At 37.1% G+C, this 24,311-nt stretch overlaps 1 protein-coding gene across 7 annotated transcripts in view; it reads left to right on the forward strand.

Annotated features, from left to right (window-relative positions):
* CFAP99 (cilia and flagella associated protein 99) overlaps window positions 1-24,311 on the forward strand; it is a 66,491-nt gene that overhangs the window by 15,725 nt on the left and 26,455 nt on the right. For all 7 annotated transcript variants that reach the window (XR_013931852.1, XM_080410573.1, XM_080410575.1 and 4 more), the window contains 7 exons: window positions 2,517-2,611; window positions 9,053-9,165; window positions 11,870-12,044; window positions 16,716-16,796; window positions 18,962-19,027; window positions 19,984-20,043; window positions 23,985-24,073. Coding sequence is in view for 6 of the 7 variants with exons in the window: in XM_080410573.1 (XP_080266699.1) it covers window positions 2,517-2,611; window positions 9,053-9,165; window positions 11,870-12,044; window positions 16,716-16,796; window positions 18,962-19,027; window positions 19,984-20,043; window positions 23,985-24,073 (679 nt within the window). In the remaining variant the exon portion in view is untranslated. The remainder of the gene's footprint in view (window positions 1-2,516; window positions 2,612-9,052; window positions 9,166-11,869; window positions 12,045-16,715; window positions 16,797-18,961; window positions 19,028-19,983; window positions 20,044-23,984; window positions 24,074-24,311) is intronic.

Genomic DNA, 24,311 nt, shown 5'->3' on the forward strand with positions numbered 1-24,311 from the left:
TCAGTGATTTCCTTTTATTCTCTTCTATGCAACCTAGTATCTCTGCCATTCAGATATGAAATTGTGTAACAAAGCTCTTGTCTGCTGAGGATATGTCTCTATCCATACGTGGGTTTCTTTGTTACTGATCATCACAATGATGTAAATAGACTTCTGTCTGTCTCCATGAGTGAGGTCAATTATTTTGCTTTGATTAGTTACTCGGTTAGAATCAGTTACAAAACAACTGTATCTGATAGTATGAGCTAGTTAATCAGAGTTGTTGTTACTCCCAAAGTTATTTCAGGCATTGAGAAGTACATTAAAAAGTAATTTAAAATTTTTTTTATGCTGTGCATTTAATACACTTATACTGAGGCTGATTTATTAACTTGCTAAATAAGCTGGAATCAGAAATCACACTGGTATTGGTTCTGTAAGTCAGGTACATTCTGAAGCTTTGTGGGTACTTTCAAAAGTCCAGTCAATTTAATTCAAAGTCATTGAAAAATACAAAACCCCCATATCTAATACAAGTTTATCTGCATCTTGTGGTTTAAAATGTACTGATTTTTTATGCCATTTCTGGTTGCTTCTGTCATAGTCTGGAAAGGTATAGAAATTTAAATCAAATAACAAACAAAAGGGAACCTAAACTGTCAAGGATGAAGTTAAAAGTGTATTGAGTATATTCTAAATGGTAATGCTTCATTGTCTCCATTTCTCCAAAGCCATGTTTTTCACTGTCTGGGGCACATAAATTATACCTTTAAGCTGAGTGTTGCTATAATTGGATTGTCAGGACTGGTCCACTCAAAAGCCTCCATTAATCATAGGCAGAGGGTAGGCCATGGAAAATTCTCCTTTATCAACAAGTTGAGAGTCTAAGGTCATTGGCTTACATTTTTTTAAGCTGCTTGTGATTCCCTTTGCCAAGCTGCATTGACACTTAAATGATCAAAGCTGCTTAAAACGGCTGTTGCTATGTGTGAGCAGATTTGAATTTAATAAAGCTTGTAGGAGATAAATGTATATACTGCTAAGACTGCTTAAATATGTTGCTATGCTAAAGCACAAGACTGAATTGGCTGCAGCATATTGGTCAGAATTTACTGATTTTATCATTACTGTTTGGTGGCAGCTAAAATACTACAGTGCAAGTGAAGCCTGATTGATCGAAGTGGTTATGGTCAAATGAAAGCTGGTACAGGAGCTCATGAACTTTACAGATCTGCAAAAATCTCACTGCACTGCCTGTGCCTCACCCTGTATCAAACTGCACAGTTTTGGATTTCCCAGAGAATTTCACAATTTAAAGACTTGGGTTTATTCTAATTTAGAATAAAACCAAAGATTACAACACTCTCTGTAAAATGGTCACTTGCAATAAAAAAAAAAAAAGTAAAATACATACTAGAAATATGACTTTTTAGGGGGTTTTGTTAGTGTGGGTTTTTTTCGTTATGTATGATAAACTATGATTCTGGAACAGAAGAATAAGAGCTATCCTCTCTGAAAACATTAAAAACAGAGTATGTTGAAAAATTCACTATCAAAACTTTCTTTTATTTCTCCTGTTCATGTTAAATTTTCCCGAATAAACTTGCTTACACTGAAAATTTTGGCTACATTATGAAAAAGCTGTTTCCAACAATGTAATAATGTCAGAAACTTTTCAGTCATGTTTCTCAGGAGCCATCTGACTCCTATTCTCCCTGCCTGTTGCCAGACTAACAGAATTTCACTGATGGATTATGCAAATATTTGTTGTATAAACTGGTACTACTACCCAAAGAAACAAGGTGCCTGTTTTCTCATCACTGGCCACTCATTCTCACCCCTGTGTCATATCTTCTCTGGAGTTAGAACTTGTGTTTAGCAGACATCCAGTGAACTGATCAAGAAAGTGCTTCAGGGTAAAATTTACAATCTGTTTTAACTTGGTTGTGTGGGTGACTGTACTTGCCCAAGAGAAGAAACACCAGGAAGTGAAAGGACAGGATGAGAACAAGCAATTAGGGGTTGACAGAGCTGCTTATTTTAGTGGTGATGTTGGCATAGTGAAACAACTGTGAAATCATGGCAAGATCTTACTTCCAGCCTTGCAGGATTCCAGACACTACTATGGTAGTTCCCCCAGTTTTGCAAACACATACTTGCAAGTATCAGAAGGACCTCTGTGAATGACTTCAGATAACTACATTTGGTTTACATTTTTAATGTGAGTGGCTAGACCCTCAGCTGTTAGAATTCTATAAAATCATGTAGATTTGCACTAGGCTGGATCTAACTCACAAAGGAAATAATTTATATGAACTATAGCATAGAGTCATGATGCTAATAATGAACATAGAGTTAACATTATAACTTTGTATTACAATTTCTCATTGTCAAGCATTATGTTGCTCAGTTAGATAAACAATACTGAAGACTATTTAAAGTTAAAGTAACAGTCTAAATCCCAGAGTACACTGAGTATAGAGTATAGGTTTGTTAGAATTACCTGCTGCATTTTAAATGTATGTATCTTTTGACAGTTATTTGTTATCTGGCTACTTTTCAACTAGAAGAGCTCGGTCTTCAGCACTTCAGCAGAATTGTGAAATCTCAGGACACTGCAAAAATGCAAAAGGTAATGAAACTACAAAATATTTTTTTAAAGAAAACTAATAATCTATTCATTGTGTTTGATTAATCAGATGACTTCTCTCAACTTTCAGGGTAATTTAAATTAAGTAATTAGTGTTACTTTCTGTTTAAATTCAGAATTAGTATTTTGTTATCACAAAAACCTTCCATTTCTATACTTGAACAGTGACTCTCTCATATTCAATCAAAGATTAATTGGAAATGTATTTTATATAATCTAAGAAGGTAGAATAATCACATGATTTACAGTTAATGTGATTTCCAGTTGTCCTTCTAATTTGCATAGTCACTCTTGGCTCTGCTCACGTTCTTTGACTTTAGGCAGGAGAAGTTTTTTCCATATACAATGAACCTATTGGAACTTGTTGTTCCTGCTGATTAGTGTTCTTTTTTCCCTGAACAACCCACTGCCACTTTGATTATCCAGCCTATTGCCCTTCCATCACTTCTCCTTCCCAATACCACAATTGTTCATTTGGCGTTTGCATGTACCAATGAACCCATTAAAACATACATGCAATTGATCAAACCATTGCTGCCAAATAGAAAGCATGACAACAAAGTTCTGCCTGCTTTTTCTTCTCTGGAGCCACAAATTTGGGTTTCACTCCACTACTTGTTTGCTAATTTAAATGAAATTTATACAAATACAGATATCTTCTGCTTCTGTTTCAAAATGGTTGAAAGTGCTGATTATCTTAAAAGCTGTGTTGTAAAGAGGTGCAGAGGGACAAACTGAGCAGCAATTCCTTCTCATAAGCCCTGTTTTCTTAGGAAAATTGGCTAAAAATTAAATACTGGTGACACAGCATATGTGAACTTTGATCATCCAGATGTTTTTAAGTATAGTCCAAACGTGGTGTTTCAATAACAAGTATGACATGCAAGAGATAAATAGGCAAATTTTAGTAATTAATACTCAAAAGGCTAAGGTTTAGCCTTATACTGATGACTTTGAATGTTCATGTGGATGCCAGCATCTCTTTAATGAGTACGGTTGCTTTGTGATATGTAGGGAGAGAGTAGGTTAGGTTGTCTGCATAATGTTTTTAGAAAAGCTCTATTCACTTTGGTTTGATGGGCTTGATAGGGAATGTTTTTTATTATTTCCATTCAGAGACAAAAATGTTACATTTCATTAACTGTTAGAAAGAACAGAGAAGTGGCTGGAAGAATTATCATAATCTGGTAGCCAGACAAATCACTCTGCCTAAAATGCTTTCCCAGACCCTTCTTTGGTAAACATCCTAGACACAAGCCACTGGATTGGATGCATCCTGAGCTCATTCAGCTAGCAACAGAATTTTCCCACTTCATTCCAGTTTTCTGTTGTTGATTCCATTCACCTAGGTTTATATGGCTTAAGAATCAGTGCCCTGATGTTCTCTTTCAGATATCTCCTTCCTTGTCTGGAATAACTCTTTTCTGATAGGGAAGTGCTGCATTATGGGGATGGTCTGCACCTGCTACTTTTTTTCCTCTAGATGTAACTTTGTTTGCTTAAGTATCTTATCAGATCCTCATCACCATGGTACCTAGGTTTTCTTTTCTTGCATTAAAAGAGGATCTTTATCTTCAAAGTGATGTTAGATTATACTAATGCACCTGCAGCAGAGGATTTAGAAGCAGCATTTGGTCCCCCCAGCAACAGAGACAATAACAGCAGAAGGCAGATAGATCTGCAGCCTTAGCAACAGAAGTTACCAGAAATTTGGGATTCTCCTTCAGGATGCTGACCTGTAGATTTTGCCTGATGACTATTGTGTCTGAGTTCAGCTGAGATGCAGCAAAATTATTCACACATATTTGCTTATAATAGATCTACTTTAATAAAAAAATACATTTTTCTGCACATAACAGACAGTGGAATTTTCTTAATCATACAGATAAACCTTATTCAAATGAGTAGTCTTCACCTGAATGAGATTGGCTTTTGTGAGTAGACCTCTCTCTTGAATGGAATCCATTCAATTTGAAGTCACAGTATTTCCCTGTGATTGATGCATGTTCAAATATTTTCATTTAGACAGAATATCCAGGCAGAATAATAATGCTATCTCACTAACACATGTTCATCTGCTGGAACAGGAAATCATAGGATCTCATTCTGTAATGTTAAAAATACATGCAAAAAATTTTTATATATATACAATATATAATTGTATAATTACAGAACCATAGGATAGAGCCCAATTTTGTAACTTCAGTGTGATTGTTCTTCCAAGAACTTAGCTATGCATTGCAAGCCCAAGCCTATTTCTCTGTTCCATTATTCATACATATTTTTAATTTATATTTGTTATAAAATTTAAGGGTTTATATCTTAGAGAAAATACGTCATTGAAAAAAAAGTTGAAGTAAACAGCTTTATAATTTCATTATTGCCTTGTAAAAAATGCAAAATAACTAGTGCTTGCTTTCTAGCGTTCAGGAACCTGTTTTGCTCTGCTTCATGTTCTGACTGCTTCTAACAGCATTAGGGGTCTTTATAAAGAACTTCTGAGATCTGCAAAGGAAAATCACTACATAAGAACTGGGTGTTGTAATTGGTGTTACAATGAGGTAGGAATAGTAGGACAAGATCAGTAAGAAGCAGGACAAGATCAGCCTCATGGTGGACATGGAGGTGAAAAAAGTCCAAATTGGGTCATGCAATGGCAGAAGGACCTGACACCATGCTAGGACACTCTTCTCTACACCTTTCCCTCAGGATCCTCAAAATAGATTACAGTTTCTTCATAGGAAAGCCTTAAGAGCTTCTTGCCTTCCCCTTCGTTTCTCTGTTGCAGCCGAAAAGTACAATCCTACAGGTGGTTGAGCTAGCATAGCTGAAGAACTAAACTATAATAAGAGGGAAAGAATCAGACAATGAAGAGTGGACAGAAGCTTCCTTGATTGCATTTGCTACTACAGCAAATAGCTGTAGATGTGTACAGACAAAATAATAGCATTCTCAGGTAGTGGCTGATCTGTGTGGAAAAGCAGAACTTGCTGTTTCTTGCAGTTACTTCCTTAAGAGTCAAAAGCTTATGTTGTGAATGTAAGGATTCCAGTTCTGCAAATGACTACATGGATGTAACGCTAATACCAGATGAGGAAACTTACCATTTTTTACTTGTTTTTAGAAATCTATACAATCCTACTGTGTAAAAATTAGCAGGGCACATTCAAATTCTCAAAAGCAAAATCTCAATTCAGCCCACCTGTAAAAATGCATTACAAAACAGTCTTTAATTATACGCACCTGTCTTACTACAGCCAGAGTATATTAAGATAGTAAAAATGGATACAGTTAATTTCTGGTGTAATTCCACTGCTTTTCTAGAAGGGAATTGAATCTTGGTTATCATGATCTGTGAGTAGTGAAACTCTTGGAACGTTCAAGACAAAGGAGTAAGCAGAATAATGCTCTTACCAAAATGACTGTCCAGTGACTTTTCTAAGGAGACAGATGCTGGTAACATCCAAACAGAAATCCATGAGAACTTCAAGCCACATGTTGCTGCTGTAAAAGCAAGAGCTGCTGATACTGGGATTGCCAGCTGTGTCACAGGTGGCCAAAGACAAAACAGAAATATAAGGGATTTTTCCTAGCAATTCAGTTCACAAAACACAAAAGTTTTTGTTGTTAAGAAATTAAATGTGCTATGGCTTCATGGGTATTATTATGCCTACATTTGCCATCTGTGATATGGATTATCAATACCAAGACTGTGGCCTTCAGCTCAGGCAGAATCTGGTCAGAAATGATGTCTGGTAATCCTGCATTGCCATTTGCAGTCTCTGCATTGCCTGGATAACTGTTTCAGAGCTGCATTCAAAGCCTTCTCTATGCGTACTGGGGCATATCCTTACTGTTTCTCTGGGGACTGTGACTACAACAGTACTAAAATATACATCACAGTGTTGATATCTGATTACACACTTAACCATTCTCTGTACCTCCTAGGAGTACGTGATAGCATTTATCAATCACATAATTACTCATTTGTCTTAATACAGTGTGAAATATTAATAACCAGTACATAACTGGTGTTGCAGCAGGAGGCCTCCAGGGGTCCATAGCCCTGTTAAATACAACAGCTAGAACTTGGTGACTGTGTGCCTTTATTATAGTTTCGTCTGCCTTGAAGAGGTAGTTGAGTTTCAAGTACCTTGTGAAAGATAGTTACAGCAAATATTTAGAAGACTAGATGGAGATCAGTCAGGGAGAGCTGAAACAACAGTTCAGAGGCTTAGTTTCATGTGGCAATGTGGCAGAAAACTGACTGAAGCCTCTGAGGATGGACTAGGCTATAAAAGAGGAATCCTGAGGACACAGAGAGGGAGGAGTTTCAGGTCCCTCTGAGATTAAATGAAAGCTAGTGAAAGAAAACTGGAGGATTTACAGATCACACGTGCAGTATTTCTGCATCAACTTCTTCTGTGAGCTCTCTCAATACCTAGAAATTTGAAACTAGCTTCACCCCTCAGGTCTGCCTCATTTTAAGTATATCAGCTCATGTTCAGTCCACTCCTGTATTACTGCTTACATTTGTTTAAAAACATATTTTTTATAAACTTTGTGTATAGTCAGGGCCTTCTGTAAGGTAAGAAGAGTACTTTGGCAGGGACATGGTCACTAGGTCTATAATCCTATATACAGCTGGGATAACTGGATGTAAAATATTGCTACAATAACTGGTAGAAGTAGCATATATACCGTGCGTCAGTTCTGTTGCAGAGTGAACTCTGTCTAGACTTCTAGCATTTTATTTATACTTTGCATAAGTAGAAGTTGCTATGTTAGATGAAAAATGTAATCCAACATGCATGCACTGCAGAGGAAGATCCTCCAGAAGGATGAATGAGTTTCTAGACCAACGGGATTAAATGCATCCCTTACCATACACTTAGCAAACTCCAGTGAATCTGGAAGCACCAGAAAACAAACTCCTTCACAATTCAAGGCCTAGTTTATAGTCATACTTTTAGGGATTAAATATCTTCTTTTGGATGGTGTGTTGATGTGCCAGCGGCTGCAGTTTTGGGGAAGGGCAGTAGTTTCTAGACAGGAATGGGAATCCAAGGGGGTAATATTAATTTAGTCCTTCATCAGTCTTTTGACTCTACCAAAAGCATAATAGATGAAAATAAGACTAAAATTACAGGTTAATTCCTTGGAAATGGTCACATCGAGACTACAGATTTCAACTAGTAGGATTTCTGCACCTCTTGAACATCTGCAGCAAACACCTTGAGTCAAATCTGAATTGTTTATAGCCGAATTATTCACAAAGCTCTAAGCCACCTTGGGCCTGGCACCACATGTGAATTAAGAAAGAAGCTCCTTGGTAGTCCTCCAGAACTAAAAACTCAGTACAAAGACCTATATGACTCTGTGGAAACCAACCCAAGATGGGGCTGATACCAAGTCTGGACTAGTAAGTTCTGCAGTCTCCATTGAAAGCTTCTCAAGTGACTGCACATTGCTTTCCAGTATGTCTCATAATGTCAATATTATGTAGTGTGCTCTTTTCTGTTATGGGGATTATTTCAGCATGATACTTGCTTGTACTTTCATTTCCAAGAATTTTAATGAAAAAGTTCATGTTCAAGTTTGGAATTTATGTTGCTGTAAATGATACAGACTGAATCTGAGTGCCATTTTTCAAGAGTGTTGCATAAGGCCATTTGAACAGTTCAGGTTTTAAAGAAAGGCTCTTGACCTTCTGGTGAACTCCAGTGGGAAACAAAAATTCAAGTGTTAGTTGCTATTTCTCCAGCATGTAGAGCCCAACAATGTGTAAGTGTGCCAAATTTCAGTCTTCTAGTTTAATGGGAATATGCCAATTAATTATATTTCAACAAAAGAAGAAACCATATTGTACAGCAGTTACTTTAGTTCTCAGCAGTTCTCCCTGCCCAGTTCCCAGGGAGCTGATAGCAAATTAAATAGTTCAGGTACAGTACGAGGCTTGCCATGTTTCTGGGCACCGTGGATCATCCAGCTATAGATAATCAGGAGCTGATTGTGGGTATATTAGGCTCTGAATCTCTATTGTATAATTATACTAAAATCAGTGTATTGCAATAGTAATTACTTTCATTTTCAATAAAAACTTTTGTTTCACAATATTTGAAGCAAATTAAAGCTGCATTAACACATTCCCATGTTGTAGCTCCTGGATTTTTTTTTAGGCCACTGAAAATATTTTATTATCTATTAGTGTTCTACAAAATAGGGCTGAAAGACATGGGGCTGTCCTAAGAACTAAGAAAAATCTACAAATACCAAGCACCTATGATTATAATTACAGGGTAAAATACAAGCAAGTTCTTCAGCATTGTTTGTAGTAAAAGCAACTTATCTTTTTTGTAGTCTTATATATACCATGCCTCCAGTATTCAGTATTCATATTTAAAAGAAACTACCTATTATTAGTTTCTTAGATTCTTCTTCAATACCTTGTATTTGAACACGTGGATAAAAGATGAATGGAGTCATTTCTACGATTCAGAGTATGTAAAAGAGAACTGGATTGATCTACTGCTAAGGTAAGCAGTACTTAAGTAGCCTGTGGCCGCCTCAAAGTTTAAAAGCTGAGGAAAGCTCCCCCCTGAAAGCTCAATTTGCTCTTAAAGTGTCTCTCATATTGAAGTCACTCAGAACCCTTCTTGTCTTTGTGAGACTGTAGTAATCCCTTTTACTTACCCAGAGGCAAGGTTCTCTCATAGAAAAGTCCTTTCTCAGCTGTGGTATATTTGCTTCTTGGTGCCCCTGAACAGATCAAACATCATACTCTGAAAAAAAAATTCTAAAAAGTAGAAGGTTCAGATTATCTCACAGAGCTAGACTTGTGCCTCGTCATAAGTCACTTCAACATCTGTCTAACATTAAGTATTTGAAAAAAGGTGTTTGGCATCCTGAGTATGTCTTTATGCACAGACTTGTTTATGCCAGTGGTCAAATGCCATCTGAGGAAATCAGATAAGCATGTAAACAAGTCTTTTAAAATCATTAGGTCAATTGCAGCATCATTTAACAGTTCAGGTGGTCTGAGGTGCCAGGTGTGTCCACACATTGGTTAGGTGGCGATACAGTAGCATGAGGACCCTTGCCAAACTGAAACATTTTCATGTGGAGAATCAGTAGCTCTGCAGCCTATTGTGTCACTTTTCCGCTCTTGTTTTTACCCAGGAAAGATAAATTAGAGCTAGCATTGGTACACTGATATTGCTGCAGTCACACATCCTCCTCAGTGCAGTATAGATTAACGCAGGTCATGGCACTGTTAGACAAAAATATGCTACAAATAATACCAGCTGAAAAAGAGTTGGCATCTAGCTCTGCCATATCAAAGTCAGTAGAATTAATCCTTTCATACTATGTAGATTATGCCAAATTAACAAACGTGTAGTAGAGATTTGGCTTGCAGTGCTCCAGATTCCACTGAGTTCTACAGGAACTGCAGCGATATATTTGAAGTCAGAATTGGACTCAATATATTCCATTGTAGTGATTCTAATTGTAACATATGCTTACAATAGTAAAGATACAGAGATGCATAGATATATACGCACATATCCATGCAGGTTTTGTATGTACATATGCATGCAAGCAGATGCTTAATCTATTCCTTATTTAAACTACACTAAGCTTATTGGACCTGTCCTTCACAGTCAGTTACATTCAATGTAACAAACACATTTTGCCTAGAAGTAGTAAATATAAGTTATACAGAACTGTATATTCTAATACAATACATACTTTGAATCCTGGGTTCAGCTTTGGACCCCTCACTTCAAGAGGGACATTGAGGTGCTGGAGCGTGTCCAGGGAAGGGCAATGGGGCTGGGGAAGGGTCTGGAACACAAGTCTTATGAGGAGCGGCTGAGGGAACTGGGGTTGTTCAGCCTGGAGAAAAGGAGGCTTGGAGGGGCCTTTTTGCTCTTTACAACTACCTGGCAGGAGGCTGTAGGCAGGTGGTGGTCAGTCTGTTCTCCTAGATAACAAGTGACAAGTCAAGAGTAAAGTGCCTCAAGTTGCACCAGGGGAGGTTTAGATTGGATATTGGGAAACATTTCTTCACTGTGAGGGTGGTAAAGCATTGGAACAGGCTGCCCAGGGAGGTGGTGGAGTCACCATCCCTGGAAGTGTTTAAAAAACACATAGATGCGGTGCTTGGGGACGTGGTTTAGTGGTGGACTTGGCAGCCCTGGGTTAATGGTTGGACCTGGTGATCTTGAAGGTCTATTCCAACCTAAATGATTCTGTGATTCCATGATGTAATGTTAAAGACCATATTTGGTTACTGGGTTTGAAACTTCCTTCGGGGGCTGAGAATGCACTGATCAGTTTAATCAGTTTAATAGCTTAAATTCTTTTAAATATGTCTTTTTAATGTCAATGAGGTTAATATAAAAAGTCCTATTTATTTTAATGGAGCTGCATTAATTGCAGAAGTTACTCGCAAGCTTCATGCCATAATGACAGTGCTAGCTAAAGTAAGTCACATAAGCAAGTTACTGTAAATCTGCATTGTCAGCTGCTTTTTAGGTTCTGGGAAAGCTCCGCTGCATGTGTAATGCCTAAGGATAGAACACATATAGAGGAGGAATAATTGACATGAAGCTGTCACCATAATTAGCCCTGTGATTACCTCTTTGTGTCTTACCTTGAATTCTGCACCTTTCTGTCATTCCTTGGAAGAATGCTGAACCTTCATACAGGCCAAAATCCAAACACAGAGAAATCAAAATCATCTTGGCTGCCCCACAGGGTTCACTGAGGGTTCATTTGCTAATCCACCAAAGTCCTCACATCTTACTATTTTTTTTAATAGAACTGCCTGTGCTTTGAGGTTGATCTATGTGTACGCTGTCAGTTGGTAAAAGAGGCAATACTCAGACCACTGTTTGTTCACAGTCTCTTCATCTAAGTATGTTAAGTGTGTACTTAGCTTATGACAGCTGCCTTTCTGATTCACAGTCTGGTGCTGCTGCAAAACTAACTGGTGAGGTAGCTGCTTACTCAGTAAAAACTGTGGGTATTTCACCACTAGTAGTCTGAATGGACTAGCATCTATCAAGAGGTGAAATAACACAGTCCAACTAAATCATGAGTACAAATTCATAGGTCAGTTTTATTAAAATTGATTGGCTGAAAGTATTACAGAATTTGCACCAGTGCCAACCTCATATACTGTAAGTTTGTGTGAAAAAAACTAAATAAATCTAAAACATCTGGTTTTTTTTTAAGATGGCAGCCAAAAGTACAGCAACTGATTGAACAGCTCACAGATAAATTAAACAACAGTACTACTACTGTCAAGACTTCGATGGTCACTCACCCAAAGGAATTTAATTTGACTGTGCCCAGACCACGTGCCATTCCTATACCTCTCCCAATACCAGTACTGGAAAAAAGGCCACCGGTGAGTTTTTTATGCTTTGAGATTTATGTATGCTTGTGCACAAAATCATGGTAGGGGAGTTAATAGTCTCCTTAAAAATAATTATAGACAATCTTCAACCTTTGACAGATCAACAAAGATTTTTGTAATATTGTGGTACTGAAGGTCAGATTTCTAAAAAAGCCCAAACTAATTATTTGCATTTCAGTGAATGTTTTGTAAGCAAACTGTAAGCCAAACAAAGCAAAGGGAAAAGGTTGCTTCCTGCAGTTGTTCTGTGACTTCAGGAGGTAGAACTATACAATGGGTACAGACTGATGACAGCACTAATACAAGTGTTTCTGGTTGTCCTTGGATTTGTAAGATGTTTGCTTTGGATAATGCACTGAAGCAGGTAAGAAATGAACATTCAAATGAAAATTTTTATAAGCTTAGATTTTTTGTAGATGAACTCTCAGTAAAATAAATGGCAAAGCAATTTCACTGCAGATGAGATGGACTCTTTATGTTTGCAGCTCCTTCCTGAGGGTGGAATTTTATTCCTTTCTATGTGCATTAATGTTGAATCTCTAAAATTAAGGTTTTTCAGTTGAAATTGATTGCTTGTATATAAATGATACTAAATTTATCTTTGAAATGCTAAGCTATTGTTTTACTCATTGTCTAAGATTGTGCTTTAGTTACATGGGTACAAATTGGAGACACACGATTGGTTTTAAGTTAGCTCACTGGGGTAAGGCAAACAGGATTTGGGATCAAGCTGCTATGACTAACTTAATAAAGAATCCAAAATCATCTATATTTAAATGCAGTGGGAAGTGAGCTTGGAAGTCATAGTTTTGGGCATTACCTGCCACCTTGTATTAGCACTTCAGGTTTTAAATAATACATGTGTTGAATGCTTTTAGAAACCATTTACATCTTAGAATGGCAGAGCAATTTAATGGTGCTGTGTTATACAGTTAATGGGATTTTACATTGAAACAGCTTAATACCAGGCTCTGAAAAACTGCATTTAATAACTACTTAATCAGTATACAAATGAGTCATATTGCTGTCATTTTAGTACGTTTATGCTGTGCAGACCCTCTTAGAATAAATTTGCTTTAAAGCGGATGCATTTACTGAAGTTCATTTGTGTTGTTAGGATTATACTAAATTTGGTTTACATTCTGGCCAAGTCCGCAAATGTAAAAGCTGTGTGAATCTAAAACCCATTAGTGTAGTGGTGACATATGTTGTGCTCATTTCTGTACCTATCTCAGCAAATTAAGCTTCACTTTAATTTGCCATATTGTTGCCAGTATTCCCATTTTAGATCCTGAAATGAACAGAGACTGAAAAGACAGTCCAGATGGCAAGAAAGAGTTAGAAAAGTGAGAGCAGGCCATAGTTTTGGCTACTGTACGGTGGAGAGTTGTATGTAATTGAGAGGAATGCACGGGAATAAAGCTCATCTAGATAATTTCCCATAATCTGCTGCAGAAATTTTCTCACCCATTTTCTCACAGAGTTGTTCATTTTATGAGATATCCCATTTTTTCTCATGGTTCTCATACGTCTGTCAAAGAACTTGTCATGTGGTGTATTAGCAGGGACTATGGTCACAATAACTACAGGCGTAGTTACTGCTCAGCTTTGAAACAGCTCTGTGAAATCATACAGAGGCATCTAGATTCTGAGCAATGACTACTGATCAGTTATTGCATCCCTATGGTGAAATTAATTCATTCTGATTAATAAGATTATTATTTTAGGTATTTCTTTCTGCTAGTTGTCATTATGTTCCATAGTAGGGACAAAATGCAAAGTAAGATGAGATGTGTTACATACATTTAGTTCAGGAGCTGGGATGGTACTGCTGTCCTGTACCATGAACATAGGCTTCCTTCACAGGAGAGGACTGGAGATGTGGGTTACTGCAGGAGGCAGGGTTGTTGCCTTATGATCTATACTGAGATGGGACTCTCCACTGACCTTGGAAAGGTCTTTTGGAGTAACATAGGCCTAGAAGGTTAGGATAATCATTCATTATCATAAACATTCGTCAGAAATGGGGAACACTAAGTGAAAAGGAAAAATGCTTTAATTTTGAAATTTAATAATTAAACATTTCACTCTAAATATTGGTCGCACAATTATAAATTCTCTCTGCTGTTCTTTGCACACTAATGCACGTATGCACATGCAAGCATGCAGATATGCATACACACTTCATAAATACAATTCTACAAACAAAAATGAGTGCTTTAGCTTGAAGTTTGCAAAGGAAACAAATGGAGACAGGTGCTTAAACCTGATAACATGCAAAATTATTTGGACACATTTAACTTCCTTGGATATCTTGACCTTGAGTTACAAATAAATCCATTATTTTAATGTCACCACTGTACTAGAATAATAAGATTATGCAATTATTTTAATTTTAGATTTTCTGTAAACCAATAATGTATTTTAAAAAAATAAAAAGGCTGCACTGAGATGTTACTGTAATAACATTCAGTCAGATTTAGTGTATTTTTAAAATCTTTTCCTGATTATTTCAGCTGTGCTTCATGAGTGGAGTTGCTGATTTAAAATAATTAAATGGGTGAATTCATTTGGCCAATACAGAGGATTTTGTTTGCAAATATATAGACCAAGTAATGTATTTATCTTTATGTTCTGGTTATATATAAGAATAGAAGCTCTTAATACACTAGTATTGCATGAGCTTGCTCTTGTCCATCTTACAACAGTAACTTTAAAAAAATAGAAGAGTGATGACTACTGAAGCTTTAAGTGATTATTCATTTTGTTCTTCCTTAATCTTCTTGTGGTACCCACTCCCTAAATAAACCTCTGGTTAAAGGATATCCAGAAAGCATAGGTGAGCCTGATCACTGACTGGAGAGGAAAAGCAAAGTTGCTGTCTCTTACTCACAGCCCCCTTTTTTCACGTTAGGATTAAGTAGGTACGGTTTGGCCTTTTTCATGTCTCTAATGCTGGAATTTACAATTTACTTATAGTGACTTATTCATCCTCTTCTAGCAACTGGGTAATTGCTGTAGTGTCTGTCTGTCTCTTTGATTGGTACTCATCAATCACCATGGTATCTGAGGACTAAGTTTCAAGGCTAAGTTCATTTTTGAAACAGAGCTGACTGATTCGAAAATCTCCTCCTTAAATTACTTGGAATAAGCATAGCAGTTTCTGAGGAGAGATTTTCATCTTACGCTGGCAGATGAGTCCAGTTCTGCAGGTAAAGCACATGGCTAGGGAGAAGAGTGAAATAAACTGATACTCACTGCCTGTGCAACCCTTTGCAAATTCTCTGGGCTTTAATAGATAAAAAGCACGATAAAATTGCTTAGATACTGCTGGGAAACACTTTCAGTTCTACTTAACTTAAAAAGCTCACAAAAATATTTGAGTAGTCTCACCAGTGCATGTAATTGCTAGCTTCTTCTGTCTGTGCATTTGTTTTGCCAGCAAACAATGTCAAATAGCAAAGGCAGTGAAAGTACATCAGATTCATGAGTTTTTCAAAGCGTAGCTCTTTATATAGTTCAATAAAGCTGGATGGGATCCCTATGTTCTCTAAAGTGACCTCTGGTACAATACAGATTATAGGTTTTTCCCATTAATTCTTGAATTAATTCTGTAACTTCTAATTGAGCTAGAACATTTTTAGCAAGATAAGTATTTAAGCAGATGTCCAGTAAACTGGCAGACTATCTGACCCACATAGGAAAGAAACATTTTGGAGTTTACTTCTGGGCAAAATGTATTGGCCAAGCAAATACTGAAATCCCCCAGAAGTTTCAGCCCAACTCAAAACCATACAGTCCCTTGTCTCCTATTGATCCATGTGGCAGCCAGACAATGTCTTTCCTCGTCATTTTTTCTGTAGCACTTTCTGACATGTGAATGCTTTCCCAAATTGTTGACTAATGCTAGGAGGGCCCTCTCAGTCCTCTACCTCCAAACATTTAATGTACACCTCCAGTAGTGTTCCCTTACACAGACATTAGGACAGCCATAGTAAACCAGAGCAATGGCTCATTCCACACAGTGTATTTTCTCCAGCAGTACTAAGACAGATGTCTAGGAACACTACAGGGACAGGACAAGCATAGCTGCTGCTTTCTGCAGCTGCCTTCTCAGTCTTCCACCATTTCAGCTCAAAGACTTCCTCAGTTACAATGAAGTTCAAGTATTTAATAAACTTCAAGATTTATCTTCTCTAAACTTCTCTGGAGTCTCTATAACTTGTTGCTAGTACCACACACTGTGCCAGAGAGCTCCACAGCTTAACTTTATTCAGCTGTCCTATCTGACTGTGAATCTGAAGTTTATGAGTTACTAAACAAAACTTTTCCCCTTCTGGCAACTTTTTTTGCCTTGATAGGGCCTATAGGATTCATAATTTCTTTAGCATTTCTTGTACTAGTTTCAGATTTTTCTTTCTTTCTGGTCTTTTGACTAGGGGTTATATTACATTGGACATAACTGAAAAGCCTGGGTAGTCCCAGCTAATTGGAATCTGTCCATGCTTTCTGCACTGGCATTAATAGAAAAGAATCAATATTTTAAAAATAACTGCAGCTGTTCTACAGTAAAAGTGAATGTTTGGGGTTTTTTCCAGCAAGAATGTGTTGCTTGAAATGTCTTATACCCCATATTTTAGACATTATTTCTTTTTACTATAGGTTCCTTCAAGCACCTACAAACCTCCAAAGGAAAAAAAGCAGCTGGAGGAAATCAAAAGAAAAAATCGCCGAAAAGCAGAAGTAAGTGCGTTGTGTTCTTATTCTAGTCTTTCTTTTCTTCTAAACTGTTTCTTCTGTAATATTCCATTTTCATAAGTCTTAGAAATTTATCTGAACCATATTTGCTTTTGTACTAATAGCTCCTGGCTCGTTCTCTAGAGTCATGAAGTTTGTATCCTCTCTTCTGTTCTATCACCCTTTTCCCTTATTTTATTATTAATTGTCTGAGGCAAGGTCCTCCTTTATTCACTATATATACCATGTGAGAAATTATGCAAGTAGCTATGTAAGGTAGCAGAAGCATGATTACTGTCTTCACAAGCTTGAAATAGTTTGATGGCTCTTTTACTCCCACAGGATATGTGGGTATTTAAGGTACTCACTTAATAAGGGCTCAAATACAAAATATGTTCAATATTTTTGTTTGTTTTCTATAGTAACTGATAAATAACCACACATCATCACCCACTGTTTTAAAGTATCAGCAGATTATGACTTCTCTTTTGCACAGACTCCATACTCCTTCTTTCCGCAGACTGAGAGAGTGGGAAGTCATCATGATTTGTAAAGAAGCAGAGTACATGGTCTGTGTGTTAAGAGAGCAGGAGAAGGGAGGGCCTGGAAAAACAAAGACACATCTCTAGTTATTTGATCCAAACTTTGATATGAATCCTGTTCAATGAGTTAGTTCCTATCATAGTTAAAGCAGACTGTTGTTGTCTTCTCCTTGGAAGGGAATTAATTAAATGTCAGTTTCCACTGTATTTCTTCCTCCCCACACTGCAATCACCATATCCAATCGAGTAACAGTATAAGCTTGATAAAAGGTGTCCTATTTGACTCCTTTTTATCTGCACTCTCCCACCACCATTTTGAAAATGCCTTACTCTAGCTTTCACTAGCCAGTACAAGTTCATTTATCACTGTTCTGGGCTCTCCTCATGTCCTTGTGAAAGGGGCATTGGATTCTGTTCCTAAACTATAGTAAATGCTTTAATCTGTGGTGGACTCTAGTGGGATAAACATTGCATTCTTTTTGCTGGCCCATCATATTACCTATGCTTGATATTTCATTATAAAAAAATACAACATTTTTTATCCTTTTTTCCATATTGTGGAGAAAGCACACGCCTGTTTCTCTGTGTGCTTATTTGTACGTACAAACTTCCTAGAAAAACAGGGCGGGGGGTGGGGGTTGGGGGGGGGGGGGGGAGGCAACATATCACAGTGCCTATATTGTCAAAAATCTATGACAACTATAAAATCACCTAACAACCAGCCCCATTGTTCAGTGGAGAAAATGCATGAATACAAGGAACAAAGGAAAAACACCACAGAAATTATAGCTGCAATAACAGCAGTTTTTGTCGCCTCTGGAATGTTATAAAACGCATCCAAAGCATTCACAAAGGTCAGTTCCCTAGACTGTTTGCTGAACAAGCTGAAATGTTAGGTCCTAAAAGAAATACACATTAAAAATACCTTTTGTTTCTTAGCATTTTTGCAGAAGCTATAGCTGTCATTGTAAGTACCATGTCTGATCATCTGTAAGGAGGGAGAACACTGGAAGCTATACTCTAGATGAATCCTGTTCAGTGAGTTATGGACAGCTGCTGTCCAGAAAGCCATTGGAAAATCTAATCTGTTTTTCACAGCTTTGATTAGAGATTTGGTTTACAAACAAAAGAAATACCCAAACAGTAGAAACACGGCTGCCTGTACTTCCCCCTTTAAAATGACAGGTGGAATTACTGCTAGGGGTGTGCCTGTTGGAGCAACACTAGGAGCTGAGATGCCTGATCATGATCTTCTAATTTAACTCAGAAACAAAGTCATTGTTTCTTAGCTGTGTGGAAACAGTTACCACCTATGGTACTAATGTGCCATAGATAATAATGAGGCTTTTAAGCTGAATTCCTTAGGAGCAACATGTTTCATATGGGCAGACCTATCAAAGGCCTGATGCCCTATGCAAAGGATATAACCAGGCAGATGTAGAAAATCAAGACTTGCCTACTTCAAGTCTTCAATCAGGAATGAAAATTCCTATCAATACTAAGTCAGGATTTCATTCATTGGAAACAAATGAATACACTGCTTGGGGCTGCAAGGCTTTTCTAGACAGAAAATTCTTATTGGACAATTTAAATGTACCCTACTGTTTAAGCTAATTGCTTTAATTTTAGGATCTGCTCCTGAAAGCAAATGCTGACCAGTTCAGGTGTGCAACCATGAAGCCTGAAAAGAGAGAGGTATGCTACAAAGATTTTTTTATTACCTAAAAATCCCCCAGTATGAAGATGAAAAATGACTGGAGTATTTAAAAATATCTCACAGTGTTTGAAAATTTTTGTTTGTTTGGGGTTAGGAGTTAAGTGCTACCATTTATAGCTGTACTGTCATTTCACATCCGTATACTAACATTTGCCTCTTTGGATGCATGATGCACAATCCCCTTTTCTTATACCTCTGGTGATGCTTTATTATTCTCCTAATTTTGAGACAAGCAGCCTTCCTGTGATGCTCCTCCAAATGGACAATTTTTCTCTAAACCCACATATTATTTTTCCATTAACTTTTATGCCACAGAGCAGCCAAGCTGAGGGAATAATGGTCCCATTCGTACAGAATTCTTGCTTTGGTTGATTTGGTTGATTCCCAATTCATAACTACGTCACCAAACTATGTATGTAATATATTCATTTCAACATCACATCTTCATATTTTATTCACTGTGTTCATCCCCATGATACCAGACACTTTCACATCAGTATCTATAGCTAACACCATGAAATTAATTTAATAACCATCAGTAGAATTCTACCACTATTTAATAATTTCATGAAGTGTGCTTTGACACCATACTTTGTCTTCCCAAGATCTATTTCAGTTAAGAGCTGAATATATTCATATATAGGTAATATTTCATAGACAAAACATCACTTTTTTAGCATTATTTTAGTCAAGAAATTTTAGTCAATATTTGGACCTACCTTTGTATGGTCATTTGATATGAAATATTCCCACTAAGCTGGGTGTACATAGCAAGTTTTTGTGGATATAAAAATTGCAAAATATGTCCCCTATGATTGTCTGTTACACTAGATGAATATTCAAGAGTGGTTTTTGGTAAATATCTAATAATTTTGCTGATTACTTGAAAGTCTGTCTCTGATACGAAATAATGTATTTTTGGTTTGAACTGCAGAACACACATGACAGTATGAACAGTAAACCGGCATTCCAGGCTCAAAAGATCCAAAGCAAGGTGAGTAACCTTTAAGGTACTGTTGTCAGATGTACTTGAAAACTTTGGAGTGAAAAACACACATGCAAATTTTGTCGTCATGCAAGCTCTACTGTAATCCCTGTTTTTACACTGAGTTCTGTGGCCAGGAGCATAGGTTGGATTGGGTCTATAGCTCATAAATTTTGACCTATGCACTATTAATAATCCACAAAGAAATGATCAGGGAACAAAAGTGTGGCTACTCCAGGAAGGAAGAGAAATGAGGAGCCAAAGGTAATTAAAGCACAGGCAGTGCCCTCACCAACCAGGCTGTTGGTGACAAGGTCATAACAGCAAGGTTATCTGAACGTGACAAGGTCAACGGTAGTGACAGGTTCTGCTGACAGCAAGTCATTCTTAGACAAAGCAAGGAAGCAAGTCAGGTCTGGGGTCCACCCAGGAAGTCCAGTCAGGAGATAAGGCTACAACAGCAACCCAGGTCCATGACAGCAGGAGACAGAACTGGAGAGACAACCAGGAGCAGAATTACCTCCAGCATAATGGGAAAGGACTGAAACCCATATGTGAGCTGAGGTGGGGCTCCCAGACCAGTGAGCAGAGGGTGTGAGTGGAGGTCCTGGGTGAGGCTGGCAAGGGCAATTAAGACCTCTTGGTTCCCTGAGGACCCAACAGGTAGGTTGTGTGCAATTGCGCTATGTAACCTTACTGCCTCAAATGTACTTTCAATTATAAAGGGAGAAGTTTCTGTGTAAAATTATAAGGTCTGACAATAGTCCACAGGAAAGAAAAGAATTTTAAAGCCCTGGTGTAAGAACTCAGCACAGGGACAGATGAATCTTCTGTCTGTAAATCACTGTTTCAAAATGAGATCCTAAAGAATGCTGAGCAATCATTTCATCTAATGACTGTCTGATACACAATATGCAGTCAGTCTGGATGTTTGTCTTGTTTCCTTTAGGCACATACTGAGGTCATAAAATCCACTATACTGATTGCTTCTCTGCTAGGATTTCCAAGGGACAAAGAATTGTAAACATGGAAAATGGGCTATTCAGCCTTAATGGTATAACACATGAAAACTCCCACTGCTATTTCTGCAATAACTGTACTGCAGATAATCTTAAGTCTTACATCATTCAATCTGTCATCTTTCGTTTGTTTCAAGTTCATATGCAGAATAATGTAGTGTGGAAGCTGTGCTTGTATGTCACAAGTATCTTGTGAGCAGCTCTACCTACTCTTTAAAAAACCTACATATTTAGGTACAGCTCATACACATTGGAAAGACTGATTCCCTGCTTGGGGAACTGGGCATCTGGCTACTATTTCTAAAGCATATGTAGCCTTTATCACATACTGAAGTTTTCTTTAATAACAGTGTCACCTACTCTGTCTGCTTGTTTACAATCTAGCAGTATTTAAATTACAGGACAATGGCTAGATCCTAGTTCCTTCTGTACTGGAAAGGGGGGGGGGGGGGGGGGATGACACACGACACGACCAGGAAACATTCACATAGTTAACCCAAACATGCATGACCTGTAATTATGTGGGCTTAGTTCAAGACTTTTCTGATAATGTCAAATACTGAAACCTTAGTGCAGACTAATGAAAGTCAAACCATCTGCCTAAATTGCATAAAGAAAATATGGATCTGGCATCTTACGGCATTGATCAGGGCCATTTCTAACACGTGCTAGTATCTTCTCTAGGAGTATGATCAGTTTTATCTCATCTAAACACATTTGACTTAAAGGTTGGTTATGTGGTATTCAGGATGCTGCTATAACTTTCAGGCTAAGATAGGTATATCATTATTGACTTTTAAAATACTTTCTGTTCCTGTTGCCTTCCTGCCTGTGCAATTCTGTGAGTAGAAAATCCTGAGGAAGTTTTATCCAAGTTGTATAAATAAGATTATAATCTGTCCTCAAATTAGTGAAATTATATAATACTTTAACCAACTGTTTTTCCTTTCCTCCTTTTAGAACACCCACAGTATATTAAATATATATTTTTTCCATTTCAGACACACTTATTATGTGCGGCAGCAATTATTTCTCATTCCTGTTACAAAATATCTATTCATTTTTTTCACTGGAAAAATGAGATGGTACAAATGCATCAGCACTCTGTCTCAGTCTGCCTCGCTCATATCAGGCCTTGCTGAGCCATTGTATGTTCATTAGGTGGCTATAGTGGACACAATTTTTTTCCAGAAGAATTACAGTGTTCTGTGATTTTCCCAATTATTTCCATTTTCTCACCTTGAAAAAAGGGAAGATATCTCACAACAGGAAGACAACGAGTAAAATTCAAAACTTCCTGGATACCACATGACATAGAAGAATCTATTCAGTTATTTTACTTATACCTGCCTGCATGTATCTTGGGAGTCCTAGTTATTGTGCATATAGGAGCTGTCATATTTCTGTTTAATTTTCATACAGTCATATTCCTGTTTAGTAAATTGGGAAACTGAATTTAAAGGTGTTTCCATAATCATTCTTAGTTCAGTTCTGTATCCAAATTATAGTTAGCCAATACAAAATATGAAATCTGTATACACAAGTAATTGCCAAAAATTTCTACTTGTGTCAGAGAAAATGTCTAAGTAGACATTTCATACATAGTATAGTGTATAAAATACAGACTGTAGAGGGAATGTTCATATAATGCAAAAGACTTTGAGAAGAGTAGACCAAAAGGAAGGAAGAACATCATTAATCATTAAGGACAGTAAGTATAGTGAGTCATACAAAAGGAATAAAATACATTGTTTTGGATTATTTTCCTAAATTCTTCAAGTTATCATTTTGTCAAGAAACAGGTAATTAGTTTTTATCCATTAACATGTGTCATCTGTGTGGAAAACACAGTAATTCTACTTGGTGAATTTCTAGGTGATAGCATGTGTTTGTTATCCTTAACCTACCTAATTAATATCAATTATAAACCATCCTTTTTCTACTGAGCTTATGTATTTCAGGAGACTGCAGTACATATTTGTGCATACAATATTTGCAGTATATAGCTTGAGTGATTCTGTGCATCTGTTTCTCAGCCACTCTTTAAGCTGTTAATTTGGAATTTAAATACATGCTTGGATTCTGAACACAAAACTTGTCTGGATTTAGGTCAAACGTGTCATGACTAAGCTTTGTTTTCTGCAGGAATGATCCCAGTTCTTATCCCACCAGCACTACATTGCCTCAGTTCAGATCAGGTCTCTTAAACTCTTCAAAGGTGATACATTTTTTCTGAATAGCCTGTTTGGGTAGGGACCATTTTTAACTGCGAAAGAGGTTGATCCTTTCCTCCCTTAGTATTTAGATGTTGTATGGGAGTTGGTCCTAAGGCAATACTTTGAAGAATTGTGAAGCAGCCACAGGATCTAGTCCAAGTCACACCGTGAGGCCTGAAAGTCACTGACAACTGTACTTCATTTCTACTACCTAGACAATGAATATACCAATTGGTGATGCCATTTGTCTTAGAAATATTTTGAAGTTATAATAGGGATTATTTGTAAAACACTTCTGAAACCTTCCTGTGAAAGGTAGTGCTTATGTTTTACTTTAATGGTTTTGGCTAACTTCCTGTCTTTTAGAGAAGCAGTTTATTTTCTTTGTCCAAAGCAGATGGAATCTGTGTACACTACGTACATGAGCACTGAAAAAAATTAAAGGAAGTGAACACATTCTATGGGATTTGACATGGTCCAAGAGTGATTACAAATTTATAATCCACTTGGGAGACTTTGCTGATTTCTTAAGCTGCTTGAGTGGTTTATGAACAGCATGCAATTTCATTGTGAATGTCAGATTAATGTTAGATGAATGCTTTAAGCAAAATTTATGCTGTCTTAGGTCGATTTATTTAACCCATTGAAATGTGTTTATACTCTGTTTTATGGTTTACATTACTAACTATAGTATATACATTCCCTTTTCTGACAGATTGACAATATACCTATTAAATTAAATGCTGCAGCTATTTTAAGAGAGGATGCCCTCTATCAGCGGAAAATGGAACAGGAGCTCAAGAGGTACAATCATGCTTCCTTCTCAGATTACTTTTCACGTCCCTGGATACAGAATAATTAACCACATAAAAAATAATTGAGTAAATTCCAGGTAAACTAAAGTAATGGATCTGTTGTGAGACGTTAGGAAGCTATTCTGTAAACAGAGTTAACAATTAAAGAGAATAGTGGACTGAAATGAAACTCTATATTAAAGTCATTGTTTTACTGTAGATGCTATAGAGTGTGACCATGCCAGATT

This window comes from Falco punctatus (genome assembly GCF_963210335.1).
Source record: "Falco punctatus genome assembly, chromosome: 1".
NCBI lineage: Eukaryota > Metazoa > Chordata > Aves > Falconiformes > Falconidae > Falco > Falco punctatus.